Source organism: Anas platyrhynchos, chromosome Z (genome assembly GCF_047663525.1).
Source record: "Anas platyrhynchos isolate ZD024472 breed Pekin duck chromosome Z, IASCAAS_PekinDuck_T2T, whole genome shotgun sequence".
NCBI classification, from domain to species: domain Eukaryota; kingdom Metazoa; phylum Chordata; class Aves; order Anseriformes; family Anatidae; genus Anas; species Anas platyrhynchos.
Genome location: NC_092621.1, coordinates 8,653,069 through 8,667,092, shown reverse-complemented (window position 1 = coordinate 8,667,092; position 14,024 = coordinate 8,653,069). Strand labels below are relative to the sequence as shown.

The 14,024-nt window shown below is 49.6% G+C and overlaps 1 protein-coding gene across 1 annotated transcript in view; it reads left to right on the top strand.

Annotated features, from left to right (window-relative positions):
- Nucleotides 1–10,494, top strand: part of NOL6 (nucleolar protein 6) — a 28,816-nt gene extending 18,322 nt beyond the window's left edge. Inside the window, exons 24-26 of the mRNA XM_038170938.2 lie at nucleotides 484–681; nucleotides 8,750–8,851; nucleotides 10,109–10,494. Of these exons, the coding sequence (XP_038026866.1) occupies nucleotides 484–681; nucleotides 8,750–8,851; nucleotides 10,109–10,258 (450 nt within the window). The 3' untranslated portion in view covers nucleotides 10,259–10,494. The remainder of the gene's footprint in view (nucleotides 1–483; nucleotides 682–8,749; nucleotides 8,852–10,108) is intronic.
- The last annotated feature ends 3,530 nt before the right edge of the window (nucleotides 10,495–14,024 follow it).

Sequence of the window (14,024 nt, the reverse complement as noted above, 5' to 3'; positions counted from 1 at the left end):
CTGTCCTGCAGCTCCTTGTGTCCCCTGGTTTTTTTTTGACTCACTCCTTCCCAGGGTCTGTGATTGTATCTGGAGGGAACCACCTTGCCCCCTGGAAAGCTCTTCTCTAGGGACTGTCCCTTAGTCACAGGGACACCGGTTAGCTTTTTCTGCAGACCTGGGAACCCAGTGGGGTAGAAAAGGCAGCCCTGCAGGCTGGGCATCTGCTGTGGGTAGGGAGCAGCTCCCTTGGCAGGGGGCTTAGCTCGCTGGACACTTGGGCTGCAGCAGTCAGGTGCATCCTTCCTGCTGCAGGGAGCACGTAGCCTGTCCACCAGGAGATGGCCACAGGTGCTGCCACCTTGCTCGTGACAACATCCTGGTTACAGCTTTGATTTTGCTGCTTTAAGGAGAAGGGGATGAAATACAAATGTTAACTTGGGAAATCTTTTACATCTCCTGCTTGCCTGTGCCCTACGTTTGGTATTTTTTTCTTCCATGCAGATCGCCTTCCGCCCTCCCTTGGATCTCTACGATGTCCTCATCCACCTGAACTCCAACCAGATCCCTCGGCACCTGGAGGGCGTGGACCGGCCGGTGAAGTCGTTCTCCCGGGGGGTGGTGAAGAACAGTGCGGGAGTGAATGTCCTCTTTCCTGTGGTGGATTACGACCCTGTACAGTGCTACCTCCAGGAGCTGAGGGTAAGCATGGTCCTTTGGGGAGCTGCAGGGGGTTGTCTGTCATTAATTCAGGTCATTAAGTGCCTGCTGTTGCAGGTGAGGGTAGATTTAGATTTTTAGGAAGAAATTCTTTACTCAGGGGTTGGTGAGGCAGTGGCACTGGCTGCCCAGTGAAGCTGCTGCCAACAGCTGCATGCAACATTGAGGGCAAATGCCGGTCACGGATTTGTTTCTCTGGGGCTGGTCCTCATGTGATGGCTGGGAAAGTTTAGTAAAGTGGGTAAACAGAGAACCCGGGTATCCAAAAGTCACCAGCCCAGTGCTCTTCCACCATCTGGTTGTGCCAAAGTCTCAGCAAGCTGGGGTGAAACACCAGGAGCTGGGTGGCAGTGGGATCCATGTGACATCTGGGCAGCAGATGTGCAGCCTCTGCCTTTCTGGGGCTTTCTGGCTGTGCTTGCAGTAGCTGAATAAATTTATGTGTGGAGATGAGGGGCAGAGATACCCTTTCATCAAAAACTGGCTTGACTCTCAAGTGATCTCCTTCTCGCAGAGGTGTTGTGAGCAGTACTAGGAAGCAGTATTAGAACACAGGAACCATGAACTTGCTTTATAAAGAAGGTACTGTGCAGACCTCTGGTCCTGTTTCCCCCTTGGAGCTGATGCAGCTTGGACATTAGAGGAGGCTGTGTAGAGCCTCGTCCTGTTGAATGCTGGTATCTCCAGGGATGGAGATTTTCTACATCCTTGTGCTTTTGTCTCAATGTTTGATCATTGCTATAGTGAAAGTTTATTTCCTAATACCTGAATGGCATTTACCCTGTTGCAATGTGTGTTGATTCCTTGGTCCACCATGGCAACTGTGCTAGGAGCAGCTTGCTGGAAGGCAGGTCCTCGAGTAAGATATCAAAATCCCCCCCCCGTTCTCCTGTAAGTGGCACTGCTTGTTTGCCTGGAAGGATGGGGAGGAGAGTGAAAGGAGGTGCCCAGTGCTGGGTGGGGGGTCTCCTGCTTCTGGGAAGGAAAGTGGTTGAGAAGCTGCAAGTCCCCCAGGCAGATCGCAGAGACCACTGGGAGACTTGTTGGGGTCCAGGACGTGTGAGATGGAGGGGGAGGAATACCCTGCATGAGAAAGCCCAATGACTGGGAACAACTTAGCATTTCAGTCTCTCTGCTGGTGTCTGGATCTGAGATGGAATCTCAGGGCAGGCTCCTCTTCGTTCTCTAAACGACTAGGGTTTGACCTGCCAGTATGAAAGCTGGAAACAAGGCATATCCCTGGGTAGGAAACTGAGTTAAAGCCTGAAATCTTTCTCCAGCCCATGCTGGAAGGGAGGATTAGAGCTGAATGGAGTCTTTCAGCAGCTGCCAAGATGCTGGAGATGCCTGTGTGCATGGGGCCAGAGCTGCTGCATCTCCAGAGAGGTCAGGTCTAAGTGACTCTTGTGGACACCTGGCAAGAGGCTGACTTCTTACTCGAAGGGGAGTTGGAGACCCCTGGAAGAGCCAGTGGGGAAAGCAGGTTCCCTGGGGAGGCTGTCAACAGACCTGCAGCAAATCTGGCAGTGTAATGAGGCACTTGTCAGGAAACTCATCAGGGTGTGTTGCAGTAAAAGCACTTTCTTGTGCTTCTGCTCAAGTTGCTGTCTTCAAAGAGATGACAGCAATGACTTTAGAAGAGAAGAGTGCAGATCTTTCCTGGAAAGCAGTTTTAATTATCCTAAGGAATTGACCTAATTGATCCACTCAATTACGACATCCAAACTGTCTGAATTTCTACTGCCTGTTTTCTCTACTACAGATAGCAATAGACTTGGAATAAGGTTTGGTTTGGGTTACAAATTACAGCCAGCCCTAAATCCAGTATACCAACAGTCCAGTGAAGAAATGTGTGTACATGCAAAGGTCACCTTGCCTTGTTGGAAGCAGTGTAATGCTCCCAAAGAGGAGCATGCAGTCAGTATCTCTTTCTTTTTTTGGCCTGAGGGTGCCTGGGAGGGAGCAGAGCAGGAGCTGGTCACAGGTTTCTCAAAAGAGCAAGCTTGGGAGTAGAGAGCCTGGAATCTGCCTTGGCAGACTTTTCTGGGGGACATTTCCTGCTGTTGAAGGCTCTAAGGTAGGTATGGCTGTGTTTCCCCTGTGGGCATCATGTGGGAGGTGTCCTGCAGTACCAGCACACTTGGCTCTTGTAGCTTCCAGGTCAGTAACAGGCAGATCTGAAAGGGCTGATGAATATCTCTGGGTAAACAAGTATTTTTCCTGGAAAAATCAGAGGTAACAGCTGCATGTGAAGGAGTTGCTTCTGGGCACCTTTGCTCACGGATTGCTCAGCCATGTCAGAAGGCCTCAAAAGCAGACTTTGCACCTCATGGACATCACCAAGCAGGTGATGCAGAGCTGTCGGTAAAATTTGCCCCACCAGTAACCATCCAGCCCCGTGTCTTGGGGTCCTGATGCAAGGCCTTTGCTGTGCTTTCACCTAGTTGCAGTTGGTAGCCTCTCCAGCATCCTTGTGTTCTCCCTCCCCTGTTTTGTACTGCTCAAAGCAGCATTCAGCTCCTTGTCCTGCAGGCTGGGAGCCCTGGGGCAGATCCAAATGCAGTAAGATGTTGGTACTGGAAGGGAGTGTGGCAGCAGCTCAGTGGCAGCAGCAAATCCTTACAGAAGATTTTTGGATGAGAATGCCTTTGGACACAGAAGTGGCTGGCTTTGACTCAGAGTAATTTGCTCTGCCTTAATAGCATAAACCACAGAATTGAGCAACAGGGTTGTAGCCGTGGTGGTTTTACAGCAACAGAGGGAGACATCTGCCATGCAGCGATGCTGTGGGATTTTGTTTTCTTTTTATGGGCGGAAAAGAAATACCTTTTATTGTGGCAAGCTCCGAAAAGGTCAGATTTTTAAGCGTCTGGGCATACTATTGAGCTGAGAGGGACAGGGAGTACCCAGTGACCTTGGCTCAGTAACCAGGGCACCCACTTCTGTCCTGCCCAACTTGTTTGCATTGAGAGATGCCCTGTTGTTCTCAAATCAAAGGGGTAGGCAAGGCAGGAGTGCTCTGGAGCTGGAGGATTGCTGCACGCCTTCCCCCAGTAGGAGAAAATAAAAGAATAAAAGGAGGGGAGGTGCTAAGTCCTGACTACTTTAATTTTTCCTCCTTCAAGGAGATGTGCTACAGGAACTGGTCTGATTGAGTTGATCTGATGCCTGAGAGGCTCTGGGTAAAGATGAAAGGCTGGTCATGGCATTCAGACAGTGAATCCTTAAATTCCAGGACAGATCTGATGGAAAAGGCCTGTTCTGGGAGTTGGTCCAGATGAAAAGGCTTTGCAGACAGATGCTTTTGAAGGAAAGCAGGTGCCAGACATTCCACAAAGAGGGCTTCCCTTGCGCCTCAGCCTGGAACCAGACTCCCCAGTGCCAACTGTCCCAAGCACCTCGGTGAACAATCCCTGGGTCAGGTCCTCGGGGATTCTCCAGCAAGACTAAATCAACTTGAAGTGACTCAGCCGAGGTTCCCCATCACGACTGCAGGTTTGGGTCGTGGCTACCATCAAGCAGTGGGTGCAGTTCTGCTCCCTTTGCTGGGAATGTGGCGTAGCTGTGTCACTCCAGGGTGGCTTGAGTCTCTGTTCCTCAAGGGAAGGTCTTCCTGCCTGCATCCAGTGAACCCAGTGGCGATGCTTATGTCCATCTGCATCCATTCTGCAGCTCATGAAGCCTGAAGATCTCTCGTGTCCTGAAGCCACAAAGCTCTGATTGGCTTGCAAAGGTCTAGAGATGTTCTTTCATGGAAGGGAAAGTTGAAGGAGCCTGCCTGAGCCTTGTCAGTCTGTGTGTCTGTAATGGCTATTAAGACTTTTTTACAAGGTCTTTGGTCTCACTGGATATAAACCACTCTCTCTTTGAGATTTAGCTTTCCCTGGTTGCATATACCTGTTAAAGAGCTCATTTCATCTTCTACAGAGGAGATCTTTCCTGTTTGGACAAGCACGAGTCTGTTTCCTGCTTTCCAAAAAAAAAAAACCTTCCTCTAAAGCAGGTACTTCCTCTAAATGTTTTGTACTGCACCTTTGGACAAGACCTACCTGGAAGACTTACAGGCCTTTCCTTGCTTTTGTCCTGCAGTGTAGGAATGTGTGTCTTGCTAGTGCATGCTGAGAAGGAATTAATGATACTGAAAGTTCTTGTCTCTTACAGCATGCAAGTTGTGGTTATGGGATGTAGCTGGAACTGGGGAAATGTTTTCAGGTCAGACGGCTCCCTTCCTGCTTTGACTGACTGGCCTAACTCCTGCAGCATCTTTCAGAAGACAAAATGGAAAAGCTTTGTTTTTTTGTGGCACAGAGGAAGCATTCCTGTCTGGATCTCTGCAGAAGTGGCAGGAAATTCTCTGCCTTTACACCTGCAGAGCAGCTTTGTGACCCTTACCACAGTGCCCAGAGTCAGGGTGCGTGTGTGCACACCGCTGTGTATCAAAACATCTGTTCCTTGTGCTGCTTGGCTGAGCTCAGAGGCTGCCTTTGGTTGGATTTCTTCTGTGTTGGGAATGCTTTCCTCCTCCCATAGGAAGGGACTTTTGCTTGGTGGACCAGTGGGTGAGGCAAGTTCACTAATACAGCCAGGAGACTGTGGGTGTAGGGTTTTGGTGACAATATGTTTTTTTTTTTTTTTCCCCCTCCCCACTTGCCATACGTACTTGCCACTAACCTGAACCCCCAGGAGGGCGATGCTCACGTGGCTCTGGTGAGGTGCTAGGAGGTGGAACAGTGCGGATGGGCTAAAAAACATTTTACTGTGGAAATCCCAAACCTAACACTCACTTTTCTTTTCTCTTTTAAAACTCCTCTGATACAGAAACAACCCCATCCTGTGTGTTTTTTTTTTTTTCTTTTCACAGTACTCCTTGCCTTGTTTGTGTGTGGGGGCTGGCTCCATCTGTATCATACTGTGGGTATTGGGGCCGGGTGTGTCAGCATGACAAAGGCTTTAAAGCATTAACCACACCTGTAGTTTGTTGGAAGTAAGTAGCTTTTAATAGAGTTTTATACTGTCAGGTCCCTCACTGAGAGCACTGAAATACTTCTAACCACTGAGTAAATGTTCAAATGGCAAATGCATTCATCATCTGCATTGTACCAGGAAAAGCTGCCAGGCCTATTTCAGAGACCTCCCCAAATTTTGTTGCAGAAGTGGTGCAATGGGAGCCCGATCTCCAGGTGTAAGCAAGCACAGTGGAAAAGTGGGTGGATAAATGATTAGGCAAAAAACCCACCCCTAAACAACAATAAAGTAGTTGCTTAACTAGCAAGTGCTTACCTCATAGTGAAATCCGTGCTTCAGCCCCAGCTGCTTAATCCAGTAATCCCATTTCAGAGGAGGGTATTGTTTTACTTGCTGCCTTTCTGCATCCCTTTGGTTCTCCTACCCAGGTGGCTCCCTACAGACCTTGGGGTGATCTTCTCCCAGGCACTTTGCCCAAGTAACGAGGCCCCTCTCGGTCACAAAATACAGATCCCTGGTACAAACTGGGAACCAGGTGCAAGGTTTGCTGGTGGTCAGGATCCTTCTGATCAGGGAAAGCTTTCCTTGGGCCTTTAAAGCTGACTTGTGACCAAAGATATGGCAGCTTGGGAAGGGAGCAGGGGTTCAGATGTGGTCCCCACCTTTATCCATTTTCTCACAAACTTTCCCTTGCGGGAGGTGTTGGCAAGCTGAGGCAAGCCCAGTGGCACTGGGCATAGAGTATGGGATGTGGAAAGGGAGGTGAACTCTGTTTGCTTTTACTTCCCAAGCCTCTGTACAAACAGAATCGCGGTGACTAATGCACCAGACCCTTTTAATGCTGCAGTTTCCCAAGAGCTGGACGTGCATCTCTGCAGCTTGGGGAATCCGGCCTGAAGCACTGTCACGTGGGCCTTGCTGGGAGCAGCACAGGAGCAGAAGCTCGCCCTTCGCTGGGGTTTTGAATTGGATGCTGTGGTTTTCATCTCAGCCCTCTGCTCCCTCCTGGGTGTATAAAAGGTGCTGGGTATCAGTCAGAGCAGTGGTTTTATGGGGAAATGAGCTGAGCCTGGGGGGGATTCCTTTCCTGCAAATGCTCCTGGTTCCTGTCCGAAGTAAAAATACCTTTCTCCTAGGGAGCATCACGTGGCACTGAAGACCTCCCCCTGCAGACTAACGGGGCTTTTTCAGGTTGTAACACACTCTTGTCCCCTTTGATTCAGAGAGCTGTGCATCGGCAGTCATCGTGCCATGTGCTTTGCCCTTTGCTGAGCTTTCCTTCCCTCCTGCTGTTTGCCTTCTGGCACAACTGGGAGTCTTCCTTGGTGACAGGGCTCTGAGCATTGCCCATCGCTCTCAGCTGAGAAGCACCTGGGCAGGTTGCCTCTTCCTCAGTGTATTTTTAGAAAGTGGCCAAACCATCTTGAAAAAACAGGTAATGCCATGACCAGCCTTGCTCCCTTGAAGGTCCGGTGCAGTGGGGTGAGCTGGCAGGTCCCTGGACCTTCCCTGCTTGCTGGCCTAATCGTGTCGCCCTCTGTTTGTGCTGCTTCAAGTCCGAACTCATAAATCTGGTTGTGAAGGTTGCAGACAACACTGCCCCTCCCTGCTTATCGGCTCCTTACACTTAGAGTGCCACCCCACCCTCTGGGATCAGTGGTAATACCAACTCAATCCACCTTTTCCCTCCTCCTACTGCAATCCTGCTATGTCCATAGATGGTGCCTTCCAAACTTGCCTTTGATGTTGTTTTTTTTTTTCCCCCATGCGTATCATCATAAAAACCTCATGATACAATGATGCCAGAGGAGACCTTTCTTTGTAAGAGCGTGACAGAGATGAAGCTGGGGAAACTAGGGAAATGCAGTTGCCGTGGTCCTGTTGACCATCAGAAGAAAGAAGAGGGAGCAGAGGGACTGCATTTCTTGCAGTAGGTTGCTCCAAAACGAGCAAGGCTATATGCAGAAACTTGCCATGCACTAGTTTTGCAGGGGTGTCTTTGCTCAGCCCCTTAAGCACGTGCATTGCCTGGTACAAGTCTCTACCGTGATGAGCAGGTATCAGGGAGCAGCTTGTTGGCTGCTTGCTCAGCTGCCCTTGGGATGTGTATCTCTAGGTACCAGCGTGTTGGGTGCTGAGCTCTTGGGACAGACCTTTGGGTTTGGAGCTGCTTGCATGCAGTGTTGTTTACTCCTGCAGTGCTCATCCCCTGCCTCCCTGCAGCGCTGGGAATCCAGCTCAGGTGGGCTTGGGGGAAGCCAGGCTGTGGGCTTCAGTCAGTTCTTCTTGCAAGCTCCTTTTGAGCTCTCCTGCCCAACACCATCAAAAGAGGTTACTCATTGACACAGCTGCTGAAACGTAGCGGCAAGGAGAGCAAATTCCTTCAGTGCCTCCATCAGACATTTATTTGCACCAATCAAGGCTTTGTGTAACTTAAGATTTTTGCTAAGTGTCCTTTTGGGATGCTGGGTGTTGACAGCTCATGTGGTGTTTGTCCTGGGGAGAGGAGCTTTGATGCTCTGGTTGCACAAGATTGCAGAGCTCTAGATGCTGACCTTTAGGAAGGCCTTTGACTGGGATTTGTCTTTGCTGTCTTGTAGTGAAACTTTCTGTGGCAGGATTGCCTGCTGGGCAGGACCAGCAGGTCCTTGACATCTGATGCACTGTGAGGTATGGAATGTGCTGGGCCCTGGGCTTGAAGGTGCCAGGTCCATCCAGCTGCTAATGTGACCATGGTGAAGAACACCCTTGGTGGGTTTCCACCCAAGGGATCCAACTTCCTAGAGCTGGTTGTATTCTCTGGGTGCTCTTGCAGGCCTGTGGGAGGTGATGATTTATTTTTCTCCTCTCTGGGGCAGCCAGAGGTAGCTAGCAATCAGATCTGCGTGCGGAACTGAGGCTCTGCACATCGAGGCAGCAGGAGGCACTCAGGACTTGTCCTTATGCTGCTTTCCTTCTTGGAAATGCACTGGACGTGTTGCAGGTTTGGTCCGTGCTTGTGCAGAGCTACTGTGTGTCACTGGGAGGGATGGGCTCTGGTGCTGCCTCTGGGCTGTCTGGCACAACCTCTTTGTTTTCTCCCCAGGATGCCTTCGGTGATCTCGCCTTGTTCTTCTATGACAAGCATGGTGGGGAAGTGATTGCAGTGTTGTGGAAACCTTTGAGCTTTCAGCCTCAGCCTTTTAAGGTGAGTTTTTGACTCTGCTAAAGGCGTGTTGACTTTATAACCTGAAAGCTTGGAGGGCTTTTTCCTGTAATTGTTGTGTCTAACTCTCATCTGCCCAAAGCCCTTTGAGAAGTGGAACTAATACTTCTGTCCCAGTCTTAGAAGGGTGAAACCAGGACAGGGATGTGGCTACAGTCCTGCCCCCCTCCAAGTCATCAGCAGAGCTGAGAAGGGAATGTGCTGTTGGACAAACCTAGCACCATGCTCGCTAGGTCAAAACAAAGCAAAACAAAACAAAACAAACAAAAAAAAAAACCCTCCACCTCAGGTTCTGTTACCTGGTCCCCTCCTGGGAGATGGGCAGTACATTTCTGCTGGAGATGTTTGGTATGTGCAGCAGGCTGTCCAATTCCTCTGGGTGTCTCTTAACAGAAACACCTGGTCTGCTAGGAGCTGGGGTGGCAAGCCCAGGTTTGAGGTGCTCAAGTCCCGTTGTTGTACAGGGAAGTACTCCAGCTACAGTGTGTGGGTTGGCGAACTCTAGAGGGTGGTTAAACGAAGTGTGAGGCACACTGGAGTGATTCATGCTGCTTTCTATGAAGGAAAGACGCAGAGAAACTGGTGACTCACAGCTCAGAGTTGGCAGCCCAGGCTTTTCTGCTGTCAGTCTCTGAGTGATTTATCTCCCCTCTCTTCATGGCCAGGGGGCATTGGCCATTCAGCCTAGCTGCAGTTGTGAAACCCAGTTATTCATGGTGGTGAAACGAGAGGAGGAGATGCTGGCATCTGAGTTGAGCGTGGCTTGATTAAACATGAGGTGTATTTCTTCTTTTTTTTCCCATCCTGGTGGAACCAAAGATCTCTTCTGTCTCGAGGTCCTGACACTCTGCAACAGAGCAGAGCACAGCCAGCTCTTAATCCAGGGTCATGCGGTGGTGCCTGGTGTTTTTGCATACTGTCTGCTCTGTTTGCACCGGCTCCATGTGTCTATGTGCTCTTTTCCCATCTCCACCGTACCCTGGCAGTTATTTCTTGTCCTCCCTTACAGTCTTTGGACTGTGGCTACAGAATATACCCTAAAAAGGACAGGAAGGGCCGCTTGTGCACTTCATTATCGCTAATAATAAGAGGTGGTGGTGGCAAGAAGCAGTGTAGTGGTGTGACAGGGGTTGCATGTGATGGCAGGAGGGAGATTTACGTCTCTTACTTGGGGCTTACAAAGGTTGCAAAGCAGCTCCAAGCAGGTGCTGCCATTTGTACAATGTTTGTGTCCTGCAGGTCTCCAACATGAAAGGAAGGATGGTGTCAACCATGAACAACGAGCTGGTCTGCGTTCCCAACGTGGAGGCAATTCTAGAGGACTTTGAGGTTTTGGGAGAAGGCCTGGTCAAAAGAGTGGAAGCTCGAACAGAGAAATGGACTATCTGAGACCACTGCGAGGTGTAAGAAGGACCTGTCCTGAAGCAGTTTGTTCGCTCCAGGACCGTTCCACTTTAGAAATCGGCCCTTTTAGGAAAGGGCTTAGGCTTTTTACATTTCAGAACTGTGCATCTGACTCTATTTATCTTTGTATGGCTTGTTCAGAAAAGTGATGGGACCTATTGTTTTTAAGAATGCAGATGTCTTTTTATTTTGAAAAAAATATAAAACTGGGTTAAATTTTTTTTAAGTGTTCCTGTTCATTATAGGAAACAAAGTAGTGTTCACGTGAAAACTTCAAGGCCTGAAAAATCTGTCTGGAGCGTGTGTTAGGAAGGCAGTTTCCTGGTTCGTAGCAGCTTCTTTTACAGTCATGGCTGGGAAAACCAACACACTGAGCCGTCTAAAAATGAGCAGATACTCCCTTTCTACTTGGCTTTGGTGAGACACATCTGGAGCCTATGTCCAGTGCTGGGCTTCCCAGTAAAAGAGATGGGGACACTGGAGTGAGTTCAGGGAAGGACAATGAGGATAACAAAGGGGTTGAAGCATCTCCTGTAGGAGGAAAGGCTGCAAGAGCTGGGACTAATAAGCCTGGAGAAGAGAAGGCTCAGGAGGCTCTTACCAGTGTGTACAAATACCTGATGAGGGAGGAAAGAAGCTGGGGCCAGTCAGTGGTGCCCTGTGACAGAATGAGAGGCATGAGCTGAAATGCAGGTAATTCTATTTAAAACTTGTTGAAACCATGAGGGTGATTGAATACTGGAACACGTTGCCCAGAGAGGTGGTGAAGATTCCATCCCTGGAAATAACTCAAAACCCAACTGGATGTGGTCCTGGGCAGCCTGCTCTGGGTGACCCTACTCTGAGAAGCAGGAGTTGTTGGATTCAATCTCCAGAGGTGCCTTCCAGCCTCTTGTCTGAAAAGTTCTCTTTTTGAGAAGTAAGAGAATGCACTAGTCCCATTCCCCTCTTCCGACCAAGGCAGTGCACATCCTGGCAGCAAACTGCAAGGAAATCGTGTGTGGGGTGAAAGAAATCAACCTGCTGACAGCAGATATTGCTGAAACCAAAAATAGATCAAGCTTGCAAAGACAAATGGATGTCTAGGCAGTCTGATAACTGTAGACAGTTGTTGCTTGATAAAGGACCGTTTTGGATGGGTTGCCAAATCTATTGCTTCAAGACCTATCAGCCTCTCCAGCTATGAGAAGTGAGGATTTGTGGAGGAGAGCTTTTTTTTCTTTTTTTTTTTTTTTTTCTTTTACAAATGCTTTCTCTGAAGTATTTGAAACCAGGCTATGCCAGAGACAGGGCACTGGGCTGGTGTTACATAGCCAGTGTCCATTTATCTGTGTGTGGAGGCACAATGTGTCATACAGGACATAGACACCTCTGTCTAGCATCCTCAGTTTTGGGGTGTGGGTATATATGCTCCATTAAAATCACAAAAAGCAGTTTTTGCTCTTTGTGCCAGTGGTTGAGGGAGGCTGTACGTCATGACCTTTGCCCGTCTATTGCTTGCAAGGTCTTTTTTTTTTTTTTTTTTTTTTTGAGAACACCTAAACTAAAAACTTCTAAAGCACTTAGCAAGCATCAAACCCGAGAACAAAGCAGCACTTTCTATTGCTGCTGTGACCCCTGAAGATGCTGACAAGTCCATTAGTAAACATGATGCAGGCAGTGATTTCAACAGCTTGCAGAAAGTAGTTAATTAGGGATTATTGTTTAAAGCTGCTTTTTGCTTTATCATCCTCTAGATATTTGAATTGCCTGATCTGCCTTCAGCGATGGCTGTAATCTTCCGGGGTACCCAGATTATTTCTGCTTTTTGCCCCTATCTGCCTTCATTCCGAACGTGCAGCCTGACATGGATCCTGTAAATCTGCCAACAAAACTGTTGGAGAACCCTGGAGTGGCTGCACTGGTTGTGTGTTCGCTTCCTCTGCTGATCTCTCCACACCCCATCCTGCCCTTGCTTTCCCCGTTGCTGTGTGCTTCAGATGTGCATGGTTTGGGCTGGGGCACCCTTGCTGCATCTCTCTCCATGCTTTTCCCCAAGGCCAGGGGCGTGCACCGAAACTGATGCTCACTTGCAGAGGAGCAGAGCTCCTCCAAACCCGCTGCTCTGCCAGGTGGCTGGAAGCTCCTGCTCCCCACTTCCCTGGGGCAGTCAGAGGATGGGGCACGAGGGAGTGCTGCCCCTCGCTGGCTCATTCCCTGGCCAGGAATATTTATGGAGAGTGGTCTTTTGCTTTTACAGCTGCTAGTGGTCTTCCCTGCCCTGTCCTCCCCAGTAGGGCAACTCAAGGGACTTGTGAAGGATGTAACCTGCAGGGGAAGCCCTGCAGCACTGCTGCTTTTATCTGCTTCTCTCCACACATCACACATTGCACTGCTATTTCCTTTCTCTTAGAAAGATGTAAAGCTATGTGTATAGGACTACATGCACCAGGTATTGGATTCCCTCTCTGCTCCTCCATCCTTTGGCAGCACTGCCATGTGCTTTCTCCTCTCTGTTTTTGGGGAGAACACTGCTGTTTGCAAAGGGCCAGGAAGTGCCCAGGCTGGCCTCCTATGAAAATAACGATGCCAAGTTACCTGATGAGAAATCAACTCACTTGTAACCAATCCCTCGTGCAAGTACCAACCTGCTGGTGTTTCACAAGCTTATGCCAGGGCTCAGCAGCCAGCTGTAAGCTTAGGTCAGGCCTGTGCTGATGGATTTTCACCACCACCAAAGCTTTGTAGGTACAGCCCTGGTGCAAAAGACAAGACGTGTGCTGCATCCCCCTCAGCTGGAGGGATGGAGCTGAGGAGAAGAACATTTTGGGGACAAGGGGAGAATGAGGGACTGCTTGCAAGGGCAGCAGCCTTTCTTGCTTGCTTGAAGTGATGAATAAGGCTTAAACTTGACAAAACCAGCTCTGAAGTTTTGGGAAACCTCATTGTTATCTACAGGAGCTGCCCTGACAGGGACCCAGTGAAGCGAAATGGTCTTGCTGCCATGGTGTGGTCATCTGCAGTGCTTTTAGGGACTGGATGTTGGTGTGCTCTCATTTTTTTGGGCAACAGGTAAATAACAGAGGACAAATGAGGTCTCTCCTGCAAACTTTATCTCCTGTTGCCTGACTAACAGGAGTCCTGTTGACTCCTGGTGTACCGTGACAAATTTCCATTGTGAAAGCTTGGGGCAGGGCCCGGATTATTCAGAGCAGGCTTATTTAACAAACTGTTCTTGGTTTCCGCTTCCAGGGAAGTGAGTGGGCACTTGGTTGCTTGCAGGATTGCTTCTTTGCTTAGCTGTGGTCCATCCACAAACAAGAGCTGCACGAACACGGGGCTGCCCTGGGGAGCCTTGGGGTGTCGCAAGAGGCAGGACGGGGGGAGCTCGGGGCGATACCAGTGGGTTTTGACGTGTTGCCACCACGGGATGCGTAGGCGTTGCTGCCACGGTGATTTTGCAGAGCGATAGGAGGCCTTTGAAGCTCTTTATGGAGGGCCTGTTGTGCATGAAGGGTGAGCACAAAAGGGGAGGTGTTCCCAAATATGAGGTTGGGCTGTGACGGGGATGCACTTAGTGAGTGGGTGGGTCAGCTGAGACAGGACTCAGTGGTATCTGCTTTCCTGCAGACCATCCCCAAACCTGCTGCGTCTTCCTGGGCCTTTATCTGAGCCACCCGGTGGGCAGCTTTCTCCTGAAAAGAGAAAAACTTGTACAAGAGAAGTGGTTGTTGGGAGGCAGCTGGTGTTGGCTCTGCAGAGAGGACGATGG